The sequence below is a fragment of the Panicum virgatum genome, chromosome 2K (genome assembly GCF_016808335.1).
Source record: "Panicum virgatum strain AP13 chromosome 2K, P.virgatum_v5, whole genome shotgun sequence".
NCBI lineage: Eukaryota > Viridiplantae > Streptophyta > Magnoliopsida > Poales > Poaceae > Panicum > Panicum virgatum.
Genome location: NC_053137.1, coordinates 67,344,745 through 67,359,954, shown reverse-complemented (window position 1 = coordinate 67,359,954; position 15,210 = coordinate 67,344,745). Strand labels below are relative to the sequence as shown.

The 15,210-nt window shown below is 46.3% G+C and overlaps 2 protein-coding genes across 5 annotated transcripts; one reads left to right on the top strand and one right to left on the bottom strand.

Moving 5' to 3' along the window:
• The first annotated feature begins 1,644 nt into the window (after positions 1–1,644).
• Positions 1,645–6,674, top strand: LOC120694838 (pectinesterase-like). The gene is made up of 2 exons (XM_039978136.1): positions 1,645–2,851; positions 5,756–6,674. Exons 1-2 carry the CDS (start codon positions 1,771–1,773, stop codon positions 6,448–6,450), a joined length of 1,776 nt encoding a protein of 591 aa, XP_039834070.1. The 5' UTR covers positions 1,645–1,770; the 3' UTR covers positions 6,451–6,674.
• LOC120694837 (probable acyl-CoA dehydrogenase IBR3) lies at positions 6,664–13,211 on the bottom strand. 4 transcript variants are annotated; one of them, XM_039978133.1, is made up of 16 exons: positions 12,817–13,211; positions 11,963–12,103; positions 11,663–11,794; positions 11,167–11,355; positions 10,998–11,075; positions 10,362–10,481; positions 10,164–10,262; positions 9,971–10,088; positions 9,595–9,845; positions 9,262–9,456; positions 8,434–8,576; positions 7,985–8,069; positions 7,695–7,904; positions 7,466–7,618; positions 7,264–7,368; positions 6,664–7,187 (listed from the first exon to the last, which is right to left on the bottom strand). In XM_039978133.1, the coding sequence occupies exons 1-16, from the start codon at positions 13,087–13,089 to the stop codon at positions 6,996–6,998; spliced, it is 2,484 nt and encodes an 827-aa protein (XP_039834067.1). In that variant the 5' UTR covers positions 13,090–13,211; the 3' UTR covers positions 6,664–6,995. The 4 variants fall into 4 exon arrangements, with proteins under 4 accessions (XP_039834067.1, XP_039834066.1, XP_039834069.1 ...); XM_039978132.1 differs by having other exon boundaries at positions 9,595–9,863; positions 12,817–13,198; XM_039978135.1 differs by lacking the exon at positions 12,817–13,211 and adding an exon at positions 12,494–12,675 and having other exon boundaries at positions 9,595–9,863.
• Between the last annotated feature and the right edge of the window lie 1,999 nt (positions 13,212–15,210).

Below are 15,210 nucleotides of genomic sequence, written 5' to 3'. Positions count from 1 at the left end.
TTAGATACATGTTTAGGGGATTATTTTGGTCTATTTTCATAATGGTAGAGATGTGTAATTTATTAGTAAAAATAATAGATCCAACGACTACGACTATTATGATTGAAGTTGTCAGATCGATGGTCAGATGTTTCTGATTTTTGTAGAAATTTCTAACATTTTTCTTTTTTTTTCTAGAGTGACCACCTAGAATTCTAGATCGCTTCACGTACGTGGAGACTTCAAAAGAACCTCCAATTAGTAAGATAAGATGGTTAGATGTAGTCACAAGTCCGGGCCGGCCATGAATGGTGGTCTAGTGCGGAATAAAAAATGGAGACCCCAATTCACCATAAAAACATGAGATAATGTTGAACAACTCATTGTTATTAATGAATTGGCTATGTAGCTTCACGAACTGGCTTAATTATCTCATATTTAGCCCTTTTAATTGCCATCCAAACACCCACTGAATCTAACAAGTTGACAGCTAGCTGGCAGTGGCTAGAGAGTCAATTTGTCGGAGAAAAAAAAAAGAACGTTTGGAAAGGTAGGTCGTGATCAGCACTACATAAGTACAGATTCTGATCAAAGGTTTAAGTGGTTGACATCACTTATTGTTATGGGGTTTGTTTCTATCCAATTGAGATCCCCGTGCATTAATCCAGTGCCAGCTCGTCCAATACTAGACCAGCTCGTCGATCTCGAGAAAGCAAGTTGCTCCGATCCCCGTTGAAATGGTAAGGTATCCAATGTCAGCATCATTCAGAAAGCAATAAACTGATCAAATCGATTCCTTCTGAAGGAAAGTGAGTACTACTCCACCCTCCATTCACGGATGATAGTCTTGTTTAGAATAGGCATAGTGACCGAGATAAAAATAATACCTATTAATTTTAATTACCCCATCATTATTTACATTATTTACCTCGTGGAAACGAGCAACCTCTAATGCTAATAATGCATAAACAAGTGCCGATGAGGTAACTTTCGCGGACAAAACGGCTATCTCCTGAGGCACAAGCATTTAACAACATACACAAAGAGTCTTTGTTGGTTTGCAAATGATATATTCCAGATCAAATAAGACTATTAATTGTAATAATCTCAGATTTTGAAATAAGACTATCATATTTAGCTCAAATGAGACTATCAATCATTGTACTGCTGCTACAAACGGAAACAAAGATTAAGACCAATGCAGATAGCGAAATGTCGGTATCGTGCCAACTAGTAATAACATCTTGGGTCAATTTGTCAGAGAAGAAAATATAGCTGAGGGCCTGTTTAGTTTATTTTGCAAAATAATTTTGCAAAGGAATCTTGGTCATTTGAAGTACTAAATGAAGTCTATTTGTAAAACTTTTTGCATAAATGGGTTGTAAATCGCGAGACGAATCTAATGATGCTAATTAATCCATAATTAATTAATAATTAACGGATGGTACTGTAGCATCACTGTTGTAAATCATGAATTAAGTAGACTCATTAGAATCGTCTCGCGATTTACAGCCCATCCATGCAAAAAGTTTTGTAAATAGACTTCATTTAGTACTTCAAATTAGTAAAATTCCTTTTTACTTTAATGCGTTTACGGCTTTTTTGTGTTTACATGTAAAAAACTAAACAGGGCCTGCAAAGGATTCCCCAGAGTCCATTTCCAATTGGACGTTTCAGGCATGCAGTAGCTAACGGTGCGATAAAAGCTGGGCTCCTCCAACCGGACGCTGTCCTTGCATTGTCACGCCTGCCACTCTCACCGCACAGTGATCCCACCACCGTAGCACAAACATGCCGCCTCGGCCCAAGAGCGCAGCCGTAGCCAAGCTCCCCGTCCCCGCCACCTTCCTCTCCCTCGCCCTTCTCCTCCTGCCGCTCGGCTTCCTCGCCACCCACAGGACATTTTCCGGTGGCGTCGCCGTGTCCACGTCCGCTGCACCTGCAGAGGAACGTCACCGTGAAGAACGGGTGCTGCTTGCGGGCGGCGGCAATGCCGACGCGGACGCCGCCGCGGCGGAGCACGCGGCCGCCGTGGACCGGCACTGCGGCTGCACGCTGCACCGCGACGTGTGCGCGTCGACGCTCGCCACCATCCCGAACCTCGCCCAGAAGCCGCTGCGGGACGTGATCTCCCACGTGGTGGCGCGCGCGGCGGCGGCGGTGCGCGCGTCCTCGTCCAACTGCTCGTCCTACCTCCGCCGGCCCCAGCGCCTGCGCGTGCGCGACCGCCTGGCGCTGTCCGACTGCCTGGAGCTGTTCGGGCGCACGCTGGGGCTGCTGGGCACGGCGGCGGACGAGCTGTCGGCGGGGAACCGCACGGCGGAGGAGTCCATCGCGGGCGTCCAGACCGTGCTCTCGGCCGCGCTGACGAACCAGTACACCTGCCTGGACGGGTTCGCGGGCCCGTCGGCGTCGGGGGACGGGCGCGTCCGGCCATACATCCAGGGCCGCATCTACCACGTGGCCCACCTGGTGTCCAACTCCCTGGCCATGGTGCGCCGCCTCCCGCAGCACCGCCGGCGAGGGCGCGAGGCGCTGGAGGGGTACGGGCGGGTGCGGCGCGGGTTCCCGTCGTGGGTGTCGGAGGGGGACAGGAGGCGGCTGCAGCAGCAGCAGGCGGTGGCGGACCTGGTGGTGGCCAAGGACGGGAGCGGCAACTTCACGACGGTGGGGGAGGCGGTGGCGGCGGCGCCCAACAACAGCGAGGCGCGGTTCGTGATCTACATCAAGGCGGGCGGGTACTTCGAGAACGTGGAGGTCGGGCCGGAGAAGACGAACCTGATGTTCGTCGGCGACGGCATGTGGAAGACGGTGATCAAGGCCAGCCGCAGCGTCGTCGACAACTCCACCACATTCCGCTCCGCCACCCTAGGTCAGCACTGCATTTCTTCCTCTAATTTTGAGCAATACTGGTCATCAATAGGAGATTAGCAGAGGAGCAATGCGGCGGCGGTAGATCATCGTGATCCTTTCCTATTGCCTATTGGGGCCTAGCTCCACGCGTAGGAGACAGCAGCCACTGTCACTCGGTCACTCCATAGCTTTTTACTGCTTCCGTATAGCTTCCGGCTGGGGTAGTTGGGCTGGGCCTGGGCGGGATGTCAGTTGATAAATTGGGACGAGTCGGACGAACAGCACGAGCAAGCATTGGCGTTCGGCGATTTGCAATTCCTGCTCTTCAGCAACCAGTTACCTCACTCGATGACTTGCCACCTCAACATTATCATCTCCGGCCGGTCCGGTAGAATGGAATGGTAGAAGCAGAGTTGCAGAGTCAAGTTACTGTGCCCCATGAATTGAATTGAAGCAGCACAGCACAGTGTAAATCGGTGATTGCATGCTGTTCACCACGAGCAGCTGTACTCGTCCTTGCCGCCCTCTTCCGGCGACTGGCCGGGGAGAAGATAGCTGGGCTTGGCTGGCGCATCCGTCGGCCAACGGCCAGCCACGGCAACCTTTCTGCCGAAAATGCAGAACCACATGCACTTGGAGGGAAGGAGCGCCGAGCCGCCGACAATGTATGCAGACGTGATCCAGCACCGTACATGGATTAGTACATTTGATTCACGAGTTGTGCCCTGAATGCTCTTATAGTTCCATCTTCCATGACTGCCAGTGCTAGGTAGTCCGCCGTCATCACATGCATTTTCCGACAAGAAAAATAACACAGCTAGCTTCACTTTGTGTTTAGGCCCTGTGTTTTGTTTGCCCATGAGATTATAGTCCAGCTTAAAATCTGAAAAATAATCTCACACGAAAACAAACACCCCAGCTTATTGATTAGATTATTATGTAATGTACACCTCCAGATTATAATAATCCATAAGCTGCTGAAAAATTGCTTATTTCACATTATAGTAGTCTAGACCTCAGGCCCTGTTTGGTTTGCGCTACGGTAGGAACTGTAGCAACTTTGACCACTAATTAAGGATATTAAATGAAGGCAGTTTACAAAACCAACTTCAGAACCCTTGCGTTAGAAACCCTGAAGAATCTAATGAAACCTTTGACCGCGTGATTAGAGCATGGTTATTGTAGCATCACTGTAGCCAATCATGGATTAATTATTGTCATTAGATTCGTTGCGAAAAGTTACACCCATCTCTAAAAAAGTTTTGCAAATAAATTTTGTTTAATACTCTAAGCATAGAGATTAACACAAATCACTGTTCATTAGCCCAACAAACCAAACAAGGCCTCAAATAATCTATGTTGCCAAACAGCTATAAATTATTTCTCTCAAGTTTATAATAATAATAATAATAATAATAATAATAATTACATAATTCATCACATAAAAGCTAGAATATACTAATCTTACTTGTAAATAAATAGGACCTGGTAGCGAGTGAACGTGTTGACCCAAAGTGGGAGTAAGACCAACCAGAAACAATGCAGGGGCCAGGGGAGAAACACGCGGCACTTGCAAAAATGAAGGACGAGCAATGGGCCGGGAGCTCTGCTTGCTTGGAGTAAATATACATATTTGAGTCTGCATAGGGGACACGCACGCTCACGCTCACGCTCCCCGCTCTTCGGCACTTGGAGTTATGCAGCACGGGAATGGTTGGGTGAGGAGCCGGCGCCCATTAACTCTGGTCTCGAGGGACGAAGCCATGCAACTCTGTGATCCGGAGTGGCTTCAGCCACACAGCCAACCTACAACCATGGTCCATGCATGGATGGGACTTGCTTGAATTGGGAGTGCCATGCCTTCTTCGGGCGCAGACGCCAGACGAGACGACGACGACACCGTGCTGCTGTCTACGACGTGGTCTCCCGCGTCGCGTCCTTTTCTTTGTCGATCGATCCTCTTTTCTCTCTGCTCTGCTCTGTTCTGTTCTGTTCTGTTCTGTTCTGTTCTGTTCTGTTGGGCGGGGCTCCGTCCATGGCGGCGATTGGCCTCCGCCCGTCCTGTCTGCCGTCTGGTCCCAATGTGGCTGGGCTGGCCTCTACCATGCATGTAGGCACCGACAGATTGTAGTATTCATCACCGAATCCGAATGAATGAAGGCCGAAACAACTATACTCAAAATACTGCTGCCGACTGCCGTGGTGCCGAACGGACAATGCAATGCAAGATGCCACCGAAGCAAAGGAACAAACGGCAAGCCGACACACTGCCCGTATCAGCGGCCTCTCATGAGCTGATGAGGGCCTCCGGTGTGCCTCACCCTCGTCTGCCGCGCGGCCTCCTCCGTGGCTCCGTGCCTTTTGTCGCTCGCGCCGTCGCGCGTGGCTGCTTTTTAGGGACGGGACGGTGTCGCCATTGCTGGTACTGGTACTAGTCCTAGATGAGGTACATTTAGGGCAGTCGAGATCGGAGAAGATGCTATGCAATTCTTGTGTAGGAGTAGTTGGCACGCCACTTTCGCCTGCTCGTACGTGTCGGGTGGAGGTAATGATGTACTAGCAGCTGTACGTACGCGCGTGTCCCTTACTAGCTAGTGCTGCCTCTCACTGCACCCCCATCGCCAGCCAGCGCCGCACCACGCAAGTGCACGCGAGGACGACACACTGAAGGACATGTACACCATGATGTCTCGATCGGTCATCACATTATTATTGCATCATGCGCTCATCATCAAGCACGTTGTTGCCTAAATGCCTCACCGCCAATGTCAGTCCAATGCTGCAAAAAAAAAGGATAGAAATCATTTTCCATGCATACATTCAGTTGCTGCACGACATGCATGCATGTGCGAGCTTGGATATACCTACCGCCAACTGAAACTGACGAAGCAGAAATAATGACTCCGTCCTCCTTGCATTGCAGCGGTTGTCGGCACGGGGTTCCTGGCGCGCGACCTGACGGTGGAGAACGCGGCGGGGCCGAAGAAGCACCAGGCCGTGGCGCTGCGCGTCAACGCCGACCTCGCCGCCTTCTACCGCTGCAGCTTCGTGGGGTACCAGGACACGCTCTACGCCCACTCCCTCCGCCAGTTCTACCGCGACTGCGACGTCTACGGTACCGTCGACTTCGTCTTCGGCGACGCCGCCGTCGTGCTCCAGGGCTGCAACCTCTACGCGCGTCGCCCGGACCCCGGCCAGAAGAACGCCGTCACCGCGCAGGGCCGCGAGGACCCCAACCAGAACACGGGCATCGTCGTGCAGGGCGGCAAGGTCGCCGCCGCCGCCGACCTCATCCCCGTCCTCGCCAACTTCTCCTCCTACCTCGGCCGCCCGTGGAAGCTCTACTCGCGGACGGTGTTCGCGCAGACCAAGATGGAGAGCCTCATCCACCCGAGGGGGTGGCTCGAGTGGAACGGCAGCTTCGCGCTCGACACGCTCTACTATGCCGAGTACATGAACCGCGGGCCCGGCGCCAACACGTCGGCGAGGGTGGCCTGGCCCGGCTACCACGTGCTCACCAACGCCACCGACGCCGCCAACTTCACCGTGCTCAACTTCATTCAGGGCGACCTCTGGCTCAACGCCACCTCCTTCCCCTACACACTGGGCTTCAGCTAGCTAGCTATTTGCAGCTTATGGGAATTTTTAACCCATTTTTCTTATTCTCTCTCTCTTTTTTTGGAAGAATAAATTAATACTGGTGGCTGGGCTAAGCTCGGGTTCCGTAGTTCCTAGTACTAATCCTGAAAGCTGGACCTCTGCTACTACGGAGTGTAGCACATGTGTTCCCATATGATTCTTGGTTAAAGTCTGAACGAAAAAGCCGAAGGCTAATCATGGAAGGAGATGACCTCGATCTCATTCGCTCCACTGTACAAAAAATAAAAGCACATTCGTTGCACTGTTACAGCCGATCGATGTTCAAATCTACTGCTCATGACTGTACGGCAGCGCCAAGATTGAAAAGATCAGTTTCGTGGACAGATATATCGATGCAATGCCACTAACAGGACAATTGTACAACACACATTGATGGCTACAGCGCCATTATTTACTCATTGTCTATCAACCACTACCAGTGATGCTGCCATTCCCTAGTCTCGTGAGCAGATTGCTGTTACTTCGTTTATTCTCGAAACTTTACTTCATCCTGTCCGTAGTACTTACAATCTTGCTCTTTGCAGCTCCAGCTTTGCAATCGTTCCGAGATGGACTTCATCAGGGCCGTCTGCGATCCGCAGTGTCCTGGCAGTTGCCCATAGGTGCGATAAGACGGTATCCGAAGAGACACCAGCTGCACCGTGAACTTGCATTGCCATGTCAAGGACCTTCAGGGCCATATTTGGAGCTGCAACCTACAAGACCGACAGAATTATTGAATTTTCTTGCTACAACAGTTAAAAAGGTGGTGGTGATGAACATTGGTTTTACCTTCGCCATTGCGAGGATACCACGGGCTTTCTTGTTCCCATGTCGGTCAAGTTGATCGGCCGCTTCTAGAACCAAAAGTCTAGCCTGCTCCAGCTCAATCCGACACTGGATTTCATGTGCAAGTGCATGTTAGTGAATTAATCGATTGATCAGTTCAATACTTTAGAAGCAAACCATGCAAACAATTACAAAGAGGGCTTACCTTTGCAAGGTCGGATAAAAAGGAACCATGCTGTGCAATCCTCTTTCCAAATGCAGTCCTACTTAAGGCCCTGTCAACCATCAGACCCATTCCACGTTCTGCTGCCCCTATTAGCCTCATGCAATGATGTAGTCTTCCAGGACCGAGCCTCCCCTGAAAAGCATCTTAATATGACAAAAGGTACAAGCCATAGTTGTACTATGAGTAATAACAGCAAAACTCTGCTTACTTGAGCAATCTCAAAACCCCGTCCTTCCCCAAGCAGGATATTCGTTGCTGGGACACGCACATTCTCAAAAACAATCTCCGCATGCCCATGAGGTGCGTCATCAAAACCAAAGACTAATAGCGGTCGCTTTATTTGCACCCCAGGAGTGTTGATGTCCACTAAGATCATCGACTGTTGCTTATGCTTAGGTGCAGAAAAATCTGTTTTCCCCTGTATGAAATAAAAACTTTCAACATCAAAACAAAAATATTCATTGCATGGCACAACTATAACCAATAGATGTAGATTACCATTAATATCAGGACTTTGCATCTAGGGTCCATAGCCCCACTGGTCCACCATTTCCTTCCATTTATCACATAGAAATCTCCCTGTCTGTTCAGAAGATTAAAAAAAAATCATAAGTATGCATAATGCACAATGTTCAAACAAAAGTAGGTGATGCTATCCATTAAAACTTTCAGAATAAAGGACAGCAGATCATGCAAATCTAAAAAAAGATCTATAGCTTTTTATTTTATTTTTTCTGGACAAAAGCAGGCATGACAGAAGGTAGGTAACAGTAGGAATATAAATTAATTCTCATTTCTCATCTGTATAGTAGCTTAATTAGCCAAACAAAAACTTGTATTCAGGAGCAAAACGAGGAAGCAACCACAGGCAATGAAATAGTTGCGCGATGCAATTAACTAAAGAACACCATCGACATGCCAGCAAACAATTTCGCCCCATTTATTACCTGGATATCGAACATTCTATATTAGTAGCATCTGAAGATGCAACTTGTGGTTCAGTCATCGCAAACCCAGAACGAATTTTCCCTTCCAATAGAGGAACTAGCCATTGCTTCTGTTGCTCCTTGGTGCCATACCTCATCAGGACCTGTAATGACATCCAAATAAAACTGTCAGATAATAAATTATTTCAGTGAGTATAATAAATCAGTCAATCTGGAACACATGTTTCAAGATCCTTCTAAAGATTGCTATGCCCTCTCCTACGTCCATAACCCAACATGCACACTAACCAAGGAAGTATATTATTTTTGAATAATTAACCAAGTATTAGAAAGTCAATGTGACCATACACCTCCTATTAACTGACATGATCCAGCTACCTTTTCTCTTCCAAAGAATTTAATTGGGTGGGGGTTGGGGGGGGGGGGCATGGGCAAATGAAACAGAAGGAGTAATACTAAAGATAACATAATTCATTTGGAAGGAAGAATATAAAATACTACGAGTACCTACATTTCATATATACAGCTAAGTAGTGAAGATAAAATTGCACTAACATATTCCAAGAATAACCCCCAAAAAAAACAAAAGCATCTGGTTGAGAAAAGAAAAACTGCAGCATTAAGATGATATTGCTAGTGTTATGATCTACTGAAGATCATAAAAAGTTCTAAAACTGCATTAGGGGCAGACATTTCAGAGAACAGATTTTCCTCCAAATATCTGTATTGATGGTGCTAGCTCCAAGGACTCACTCTGAAATACTTAAGCCAACAATTGCAACATGAATTAATATTCCGTATAAAAGAAAGGAGTTGCTTCTGTCTTACCTCCATGTTACCCGTATCGGGTGCACCACAGTTAAATATTTGTGGAGCCCAAACTGAACGTCCCATAATCTCACACAGATATCCGTATTCAAGATTGGTAAGACCCGCACCCAGCAGAAGGTCATTTGAACTTCCAGGGGAAACAAGAGAGCCATCCTCAAATAGTAGCTTTCTAGCTCTAGCTGCACTGTCTAGCTGCAGATTACTAATTTTAATTAGCATAAACAAAGCAATAACAAAATAAATGAACCCTCTAATATTAATGAAAGAAATGTAATGTGCAGAACTTCTGGAGTATGTAAATACGTAGGGTTTCGAAGGAAGAATATATACCGGAATAAACAAGTTCCATAAGCCCTCCTTCTTCGCCAATGCTTCAAGAGTTTCTTCTTCTGGATGAATTGTCCATCTTGAGGTTGATTGTGCAAGCTTGTAGAACTCACCCTCCATTGGGTATATGTGATCTTCCATAAACTTCATCAATTTCTTTCTAAGGTGCATAACCTTTTCGTTAGGAACAAATTTGCCTTGATCCTTTGTGGAAATTGAACCTTCCTGCTCTCTGCCAAATTCTTGCCATGGAGCTGCTGAGACTTGAAAACCTAGCGTTGAAGGGAAAAGGATAGTCAAAGCACAAATAGTTTGTCCAGAAACCAGACTCCACTCTATGGCATGAGGTTGTTGAGATGAGGTTGTTGAACATAATTACCTATAGAAGGCTGTCCTTGCAACACATGCTCTCTATTTATGAAGTCACAGGCACAGTCAACCATAGTATTAGCAATCCTGCCAGCAAATTTAGCACGCTCGCCACCTGAAGCATTACCCTGTATGCCAATCCAACTAAATGAGAATAAATTGGCAGTCTTTGATTCCAGATTTTAGAAGTTAAAGATGCATACCATAGTCCATCTGTGATATACTCCAGCGTAGATAGATGCTCCACGAAACAGAGAAAAAGCAATATAGAACTTCCAATTTGCAGCAGGCCAGGGTCTTTCCTGTAAAACATTTTAGAATAAGGGTGGGAAGTAAACAACTAATGTAACTTATCCATTCAACAAATATGGAATATGGCCATATGGGTATTTGATGCTTACAGAGAAAGAACAGTATACAGAAAGGTACTCTTCCAGTTGAGGAATCCCATCTGGAATGCCAGTATGTTGGAACCCTCCGTAATTAGTCCTTTCAGTGGGTGTTGCATCGATAATATATGGCTGTCATCACAAACAAGTAACATACCATTATAACAAAAAAAAGGAAAACATAAATGAAATGATATTTACATATTGATCAAGACATGTCAGTAATTGGTTACAAAGTTATGCAGAGACAGTGATAATAAAAAAAACATATGTAGAACGAAAAACAGAGAGATTAAGCAGTGCAGTTTACTGCATTAGGAAGGCACTACAATAGCAGAGAGATCAGATCCACTGCCTCTGTTTCTCCATGCCCTAAAAAGGTATAAAACAAAACATCTAAACTATTTGTTATTTCCATACCAGGTTAGTGAAACTTTATGTTGATAATCACCACTATGCAATAAAAAAGAATTTTGGTTAAGATGGTTAAGTGCTACACAAAAACATTTTTAAGACTTTAGCATACAAATTCAAATAGCCATCACTGCAGAAATCTAGCAGAAGAAAACAAGGTGCACAGGAATATGCTACACTAAATATAGGTGACTGACACCTATAACAACATTAAAATAAGAGAGTACTTCGTACCAAGCAACTATAAGCAACATCACACATCTGATTCCCCAAGGTGGATAGTTCCCAATCAATAACACCAATTACTCGATCCTGTAAACGAACAGATATAACTATCTTACCCAACAAGTCAAATTATATAGCCTAGGCAGATAATTGCAAGTTGCAATACAAAAATGCAAACCTCTGTTGGGTGAAAAACTAGGTTATCAGCACGGAAATCACCATGAACAAGACCTGTTCCTGCCCCTGCAGAGGAATCTTCTTCTGGTACATTTTCTTTCAACCAACGAGCTAGATCGAGCATCCTTTGATAACGTGCAGGCTTCCCTTCACCAGTGGATGCAAGATATTGCTTCTCCCATCTTTCCACCTGAAATATGAAACAGAAAGTATCTAAACATGAAACAGGCTATCTTGAAATGCAACGGAGTATCACAGCTAAATATCATACAAAACAATACAACTAGGAATCTTTTTTAAACCTGAGTGATGCCAGTACCGCTTATCTACTAACAACAAACGGATGATTGCTGCTTAAGAGTTTGTTCATTTAGACACAAAAGAAGAGAGGACATATTTATTTGTAAAATCTTTGTTCAGTAAAAGTTACTAAACTGCACTTACAGCAAGAGGAAAAGAGTAAATCAACATGCAATATATGAGTACTTAGAACCTACTTGTCTTTTACAATAGTTATCTCTTCTCCCATACTTTTGCAATCCAATGGCATTAACATCAACTCTGTGTATAGCAGCCAAAGTTTTGGCAGTAGAAAAATATATAGCCCGCCTTTTAGATGGAGCTACCCCCTGTGAAAAAAGGGAACAAAATCACAAAATTAAAATTACCACAGATGTGTACGCACATTGCGTACAGGCACGGTACCCTCTATTTCCACCAAAAGGTAGCTAGGAACAGTTTGAAGTTGTGGTCAATAAATAAATGTGATCAACGGAAAAGACTAAGGATAAGCATACCGGCAACGTGTTGTCAGGATATATAATTCCTTCCAGATACTCCATTATGTAGAAAGGAGTTCCAATTACAGTTGCATCTGTGCAAAGACAATAAACCTTTGGGACAGGGACATCCGTGTGAGAACCCAGAGCTTTGAGAACCTGCTTCCCGAGAGAGAATTATGGAGTAAGCTCATATGCTTTTCATGCCAACAAACAATGAAGCAATTCGTTACCTATATTAAGGTACATGCCAAATCACAGCCAGCTAGACAATCCAAATGGTTTTCAATAGGCCCAAAGGAATAACTGTCCAGTTAGCAGGAACTATACATTCTGCGCATATTTTTTGTCATTAATCAACTGAGTTTACAGGGTTCCAAAGGGTGGGAGATGGCTGACAATGGTCACTTGCCAATCCACTGATTGATCAATACACATGTAGAGCAGTGAAATTTGAAACGCGTTGCATAAATAAAACAAGGAAATGTGATCAAACATCACGTGCAAAAAAGAGAAAACGAAAAAAAAAAAGCAGAATTAGTACCGAACCTGCAATTTTTTCTTTACTGTTATGCAGTGTACGGAAAATAGTTCATCGCCGCATCCACTATTCTAATCTTCGCGACTGACCACGCTTCTGGATTCTGATTCTCGAAATCGAAGCTTCCATCCGCCTAGTGGCTAGTACCATATCAGATTCGCAACCTTTTCGCTGAGATGTTGAACTAAACGGATCGCCGTTTCATATCTTCGGCAGCCCGCGAACGTGATTGGGATCTTGTACCTTGTAGCAGAAGAGCGCGCGGGGGGGGGGGGGGGGGGGGGGGAGGGGGAGGGGGGCGGGGATGGGAATATTCCGAAACCGGATCTACCTGGTACTCGCGCTCGACGGCGTGCGCGGACTGGAGGATGGCCCCGGGCGGCTTCTTCCGCAGGACGTAGCGCCTGGTCCCTCCCCCGGGAGCGGAGGCCTGGATGCAGTAGGTGGGGTTGGACTGGCCGTGCGCAAACTGGGTGAGCGCCAGCGTCGGCGCGGGGCCCGGGAAGCCCGGAACGTTGGCGACCGCGTAGCGCAGCAGCGCCGCCTCGTCCAGCGCGTGCGCCGGGTCCACAGGCCACAGCAGCTCCGAGATGAGCTTCGCCATCGTCGCCGGCAGCAGCGGGAGCCTGGAGGGGGGCGGAACCGAGGGAGAGGAGACGAGAAGGGGAGGACACTGCGAGGCCCGAGAGAGACGAGGCCACGTCAGCGGAGGCGGGTGGGGAAATTTGAGTATGAAACTGTTCAAAGTCAACAAAAGGCGTGCGACTGGGGCGGACGGCGATGCAGCGCTGGCAACGTGGGGGATGTGGGAGGTCAGATGGGACGCACGTGATGCGCCCCGTGCGGCCGTGCCGGCGGCTTTTCCGTGTGGGCTTTTTTTCTCCTCGGTCTATCCAGCTAATGGCGCTTTTTTCTTTTTTTATATTTTAAAAATAAAAATTTCAAAAAAATATATGTCCGTTTCGAAAATTTTCGAAAATATACCCTTGTCGTCCACCCAAGGGGCGACAGGACCAGTTTGTAATTTTTTTCCTTCTAATTTGCAAATAGGTCCCAGACCGGGGCGTGTGGGGGGCAAGGGGGCTGTCGCCCCCCCCCGGGCGACGGGGGGCCTGTCGCCACCCCTCGGGCGACTGGGCGTCCCCAGCTGGAGGTGACACGAGGGGCCTGTCGCCCCCCCCCCCTCGGGCGACAGGGGGGCCTGTCGCCCCCCATTGGGCGACTGGCTCTCTGTCCCCTATATGACTTTGACCCCATTCCCTCCTTATTTGAGCCCAAAAATTCCACCAAAAATCTAGAAAAAAAGAGGGGTGAGGAGAAGGGAAGCGGCGAAGCCCTACCGGATTGCGCTCATGTGATCTGAAGGTAAGTACATTTAGCTTATGTATTTTTCCATTGGTATTGTAGAGTAATTTAATTTAATTAGTGCTATAGTAGAACCATTTAAGTATGAGTTTAATGATATTTTAGTTACGTAGTAGTAAATTAGTTTAGAAAATTAGTACTACTCGTATATTATTACAATTGCAGTACTATTAGAGACGTGTTTATAAATTAATTACAATTTAGAATAGAATTTCGCATATGCAGTATAGAATTTGAGTGATGAGTATAGAATTTGAATGTCATCACGTAGTTATGAATACTTATATGTTGTAGTTGAAATCCATGCTTAGTTTTTACAGATTATTGAATAAGGTAGTGAAGTAAAGAGTATAACTCGATAAGTATTCTGTGATATACAGATATGTCGAGCAAAATGCAGTTCCAAGTATTTTTAGGTGACTACAATGTTTTGTATGGGCCAAATGGAGTAGACATTTCTGCCTTTAAGTGCACATCTAGCGCCATAGATAAACCTCTGTAGAGGAGTTTTGGTTCCATATATAAGTGGCTGCAGCGTGGATTTCGTGTTGATCCGGAGACACATGTGATGACCGTCCAGTCTTTTGTTAATTGGGAGGTAGAAAGTGATTTATAGGAATTGATGATGATACACAGCACTGAAATCCGAGAGAAGTACATGCAAGCAGCTCTAGAGCGTAGGTGGCCTCTGACCATTCTTGTTCAAACCCGGGAGAAGATACAAAATGAAATCCAACATGGTGCAGATCAAGCAACTCTGAGTATTCGAAGAGAGACAAACTATGTTGAGCAAGATGAGTCAGAAGAGATAGAGAACCAAAACATCGGACCACAGGGCCTTGCTGATGAGGGAGAGAGGATACATATCATTGTGGACGAGATGGAGGCAGAAGACCAAACCACAATAGAGATGGAAGAATATGAGGGCTCATCTGTTGACGAGCAGTACTCATTGCCAAAAGAGTGGAAGGAGCATGGTTTTGGCAATCATGTCGTAGAAGACGTACGAAATCAGGAGTGGAAGTACAGATGGAATGAGGTAGTGCAAGGTGCAACATATCCAAACATTGAAGCCGTAAAAGATGCTGTGAGACTATGCGCAATATCATTGAAATGAGAATTTAGAGTCGTAAAGTCTGGCAGTAAAGAATATGAGGTGAAGTGTGCGAATGATGGATGTTCATGTCGTGTACATGCATTCAAGGGAAAATGGAAGTCGAACTGGAAATGTTCCATTGTGACAGAGCACATTTGTTTGCTGTCAGAAGTTCTTCCCTCGTATCGCAATATATCATGCAACTTTGTTGCAAAACAAATATATGGGTTTATTATGGACAACCTAAATTATGAGCTAAAAATG

Excerpts from the sequence above, each read along its gene's own strand:
- LOC120694837 (XM_039978132.1), bottom strand. The coding sequence starts at position 13,089 with ATGGCGAAGCTCATCTCGGAGCTGCTGTGGCCTGTGGACCCGGCGCAC. Across the intron at positions 11,795-11,962 it reads ATCCTGACAACACGTTGCCG|GGGGTAGCTCCATCTAAAAG; the intron begins GTATGCTTATCC and ends CTTTTTTCACAG. Across the intron at positions 7,905-7,984 it reads GCAAAGTCCTGATATTAATG|GGGAAAACAGATTTTTCTGC; the intron begins GTAATCTACATC and ends TATTTCATACAG.
- LOC120694838 (XM_039978136.1), top strand. The coding sequence starts at position 1,771 with ATGCCGCCTCGGCCCAAGAGCGCAGCCGTAGCCAAGCTCCCCGTCCCC. Across the intron at positions 2,852-5,755 it reads ATTCCGCTCCGCCACCCTAG|CGGTTGTCGGCACGGGGTTC; the intron begins GTCAGCACTGCA and ends CTTGCATTGCAG.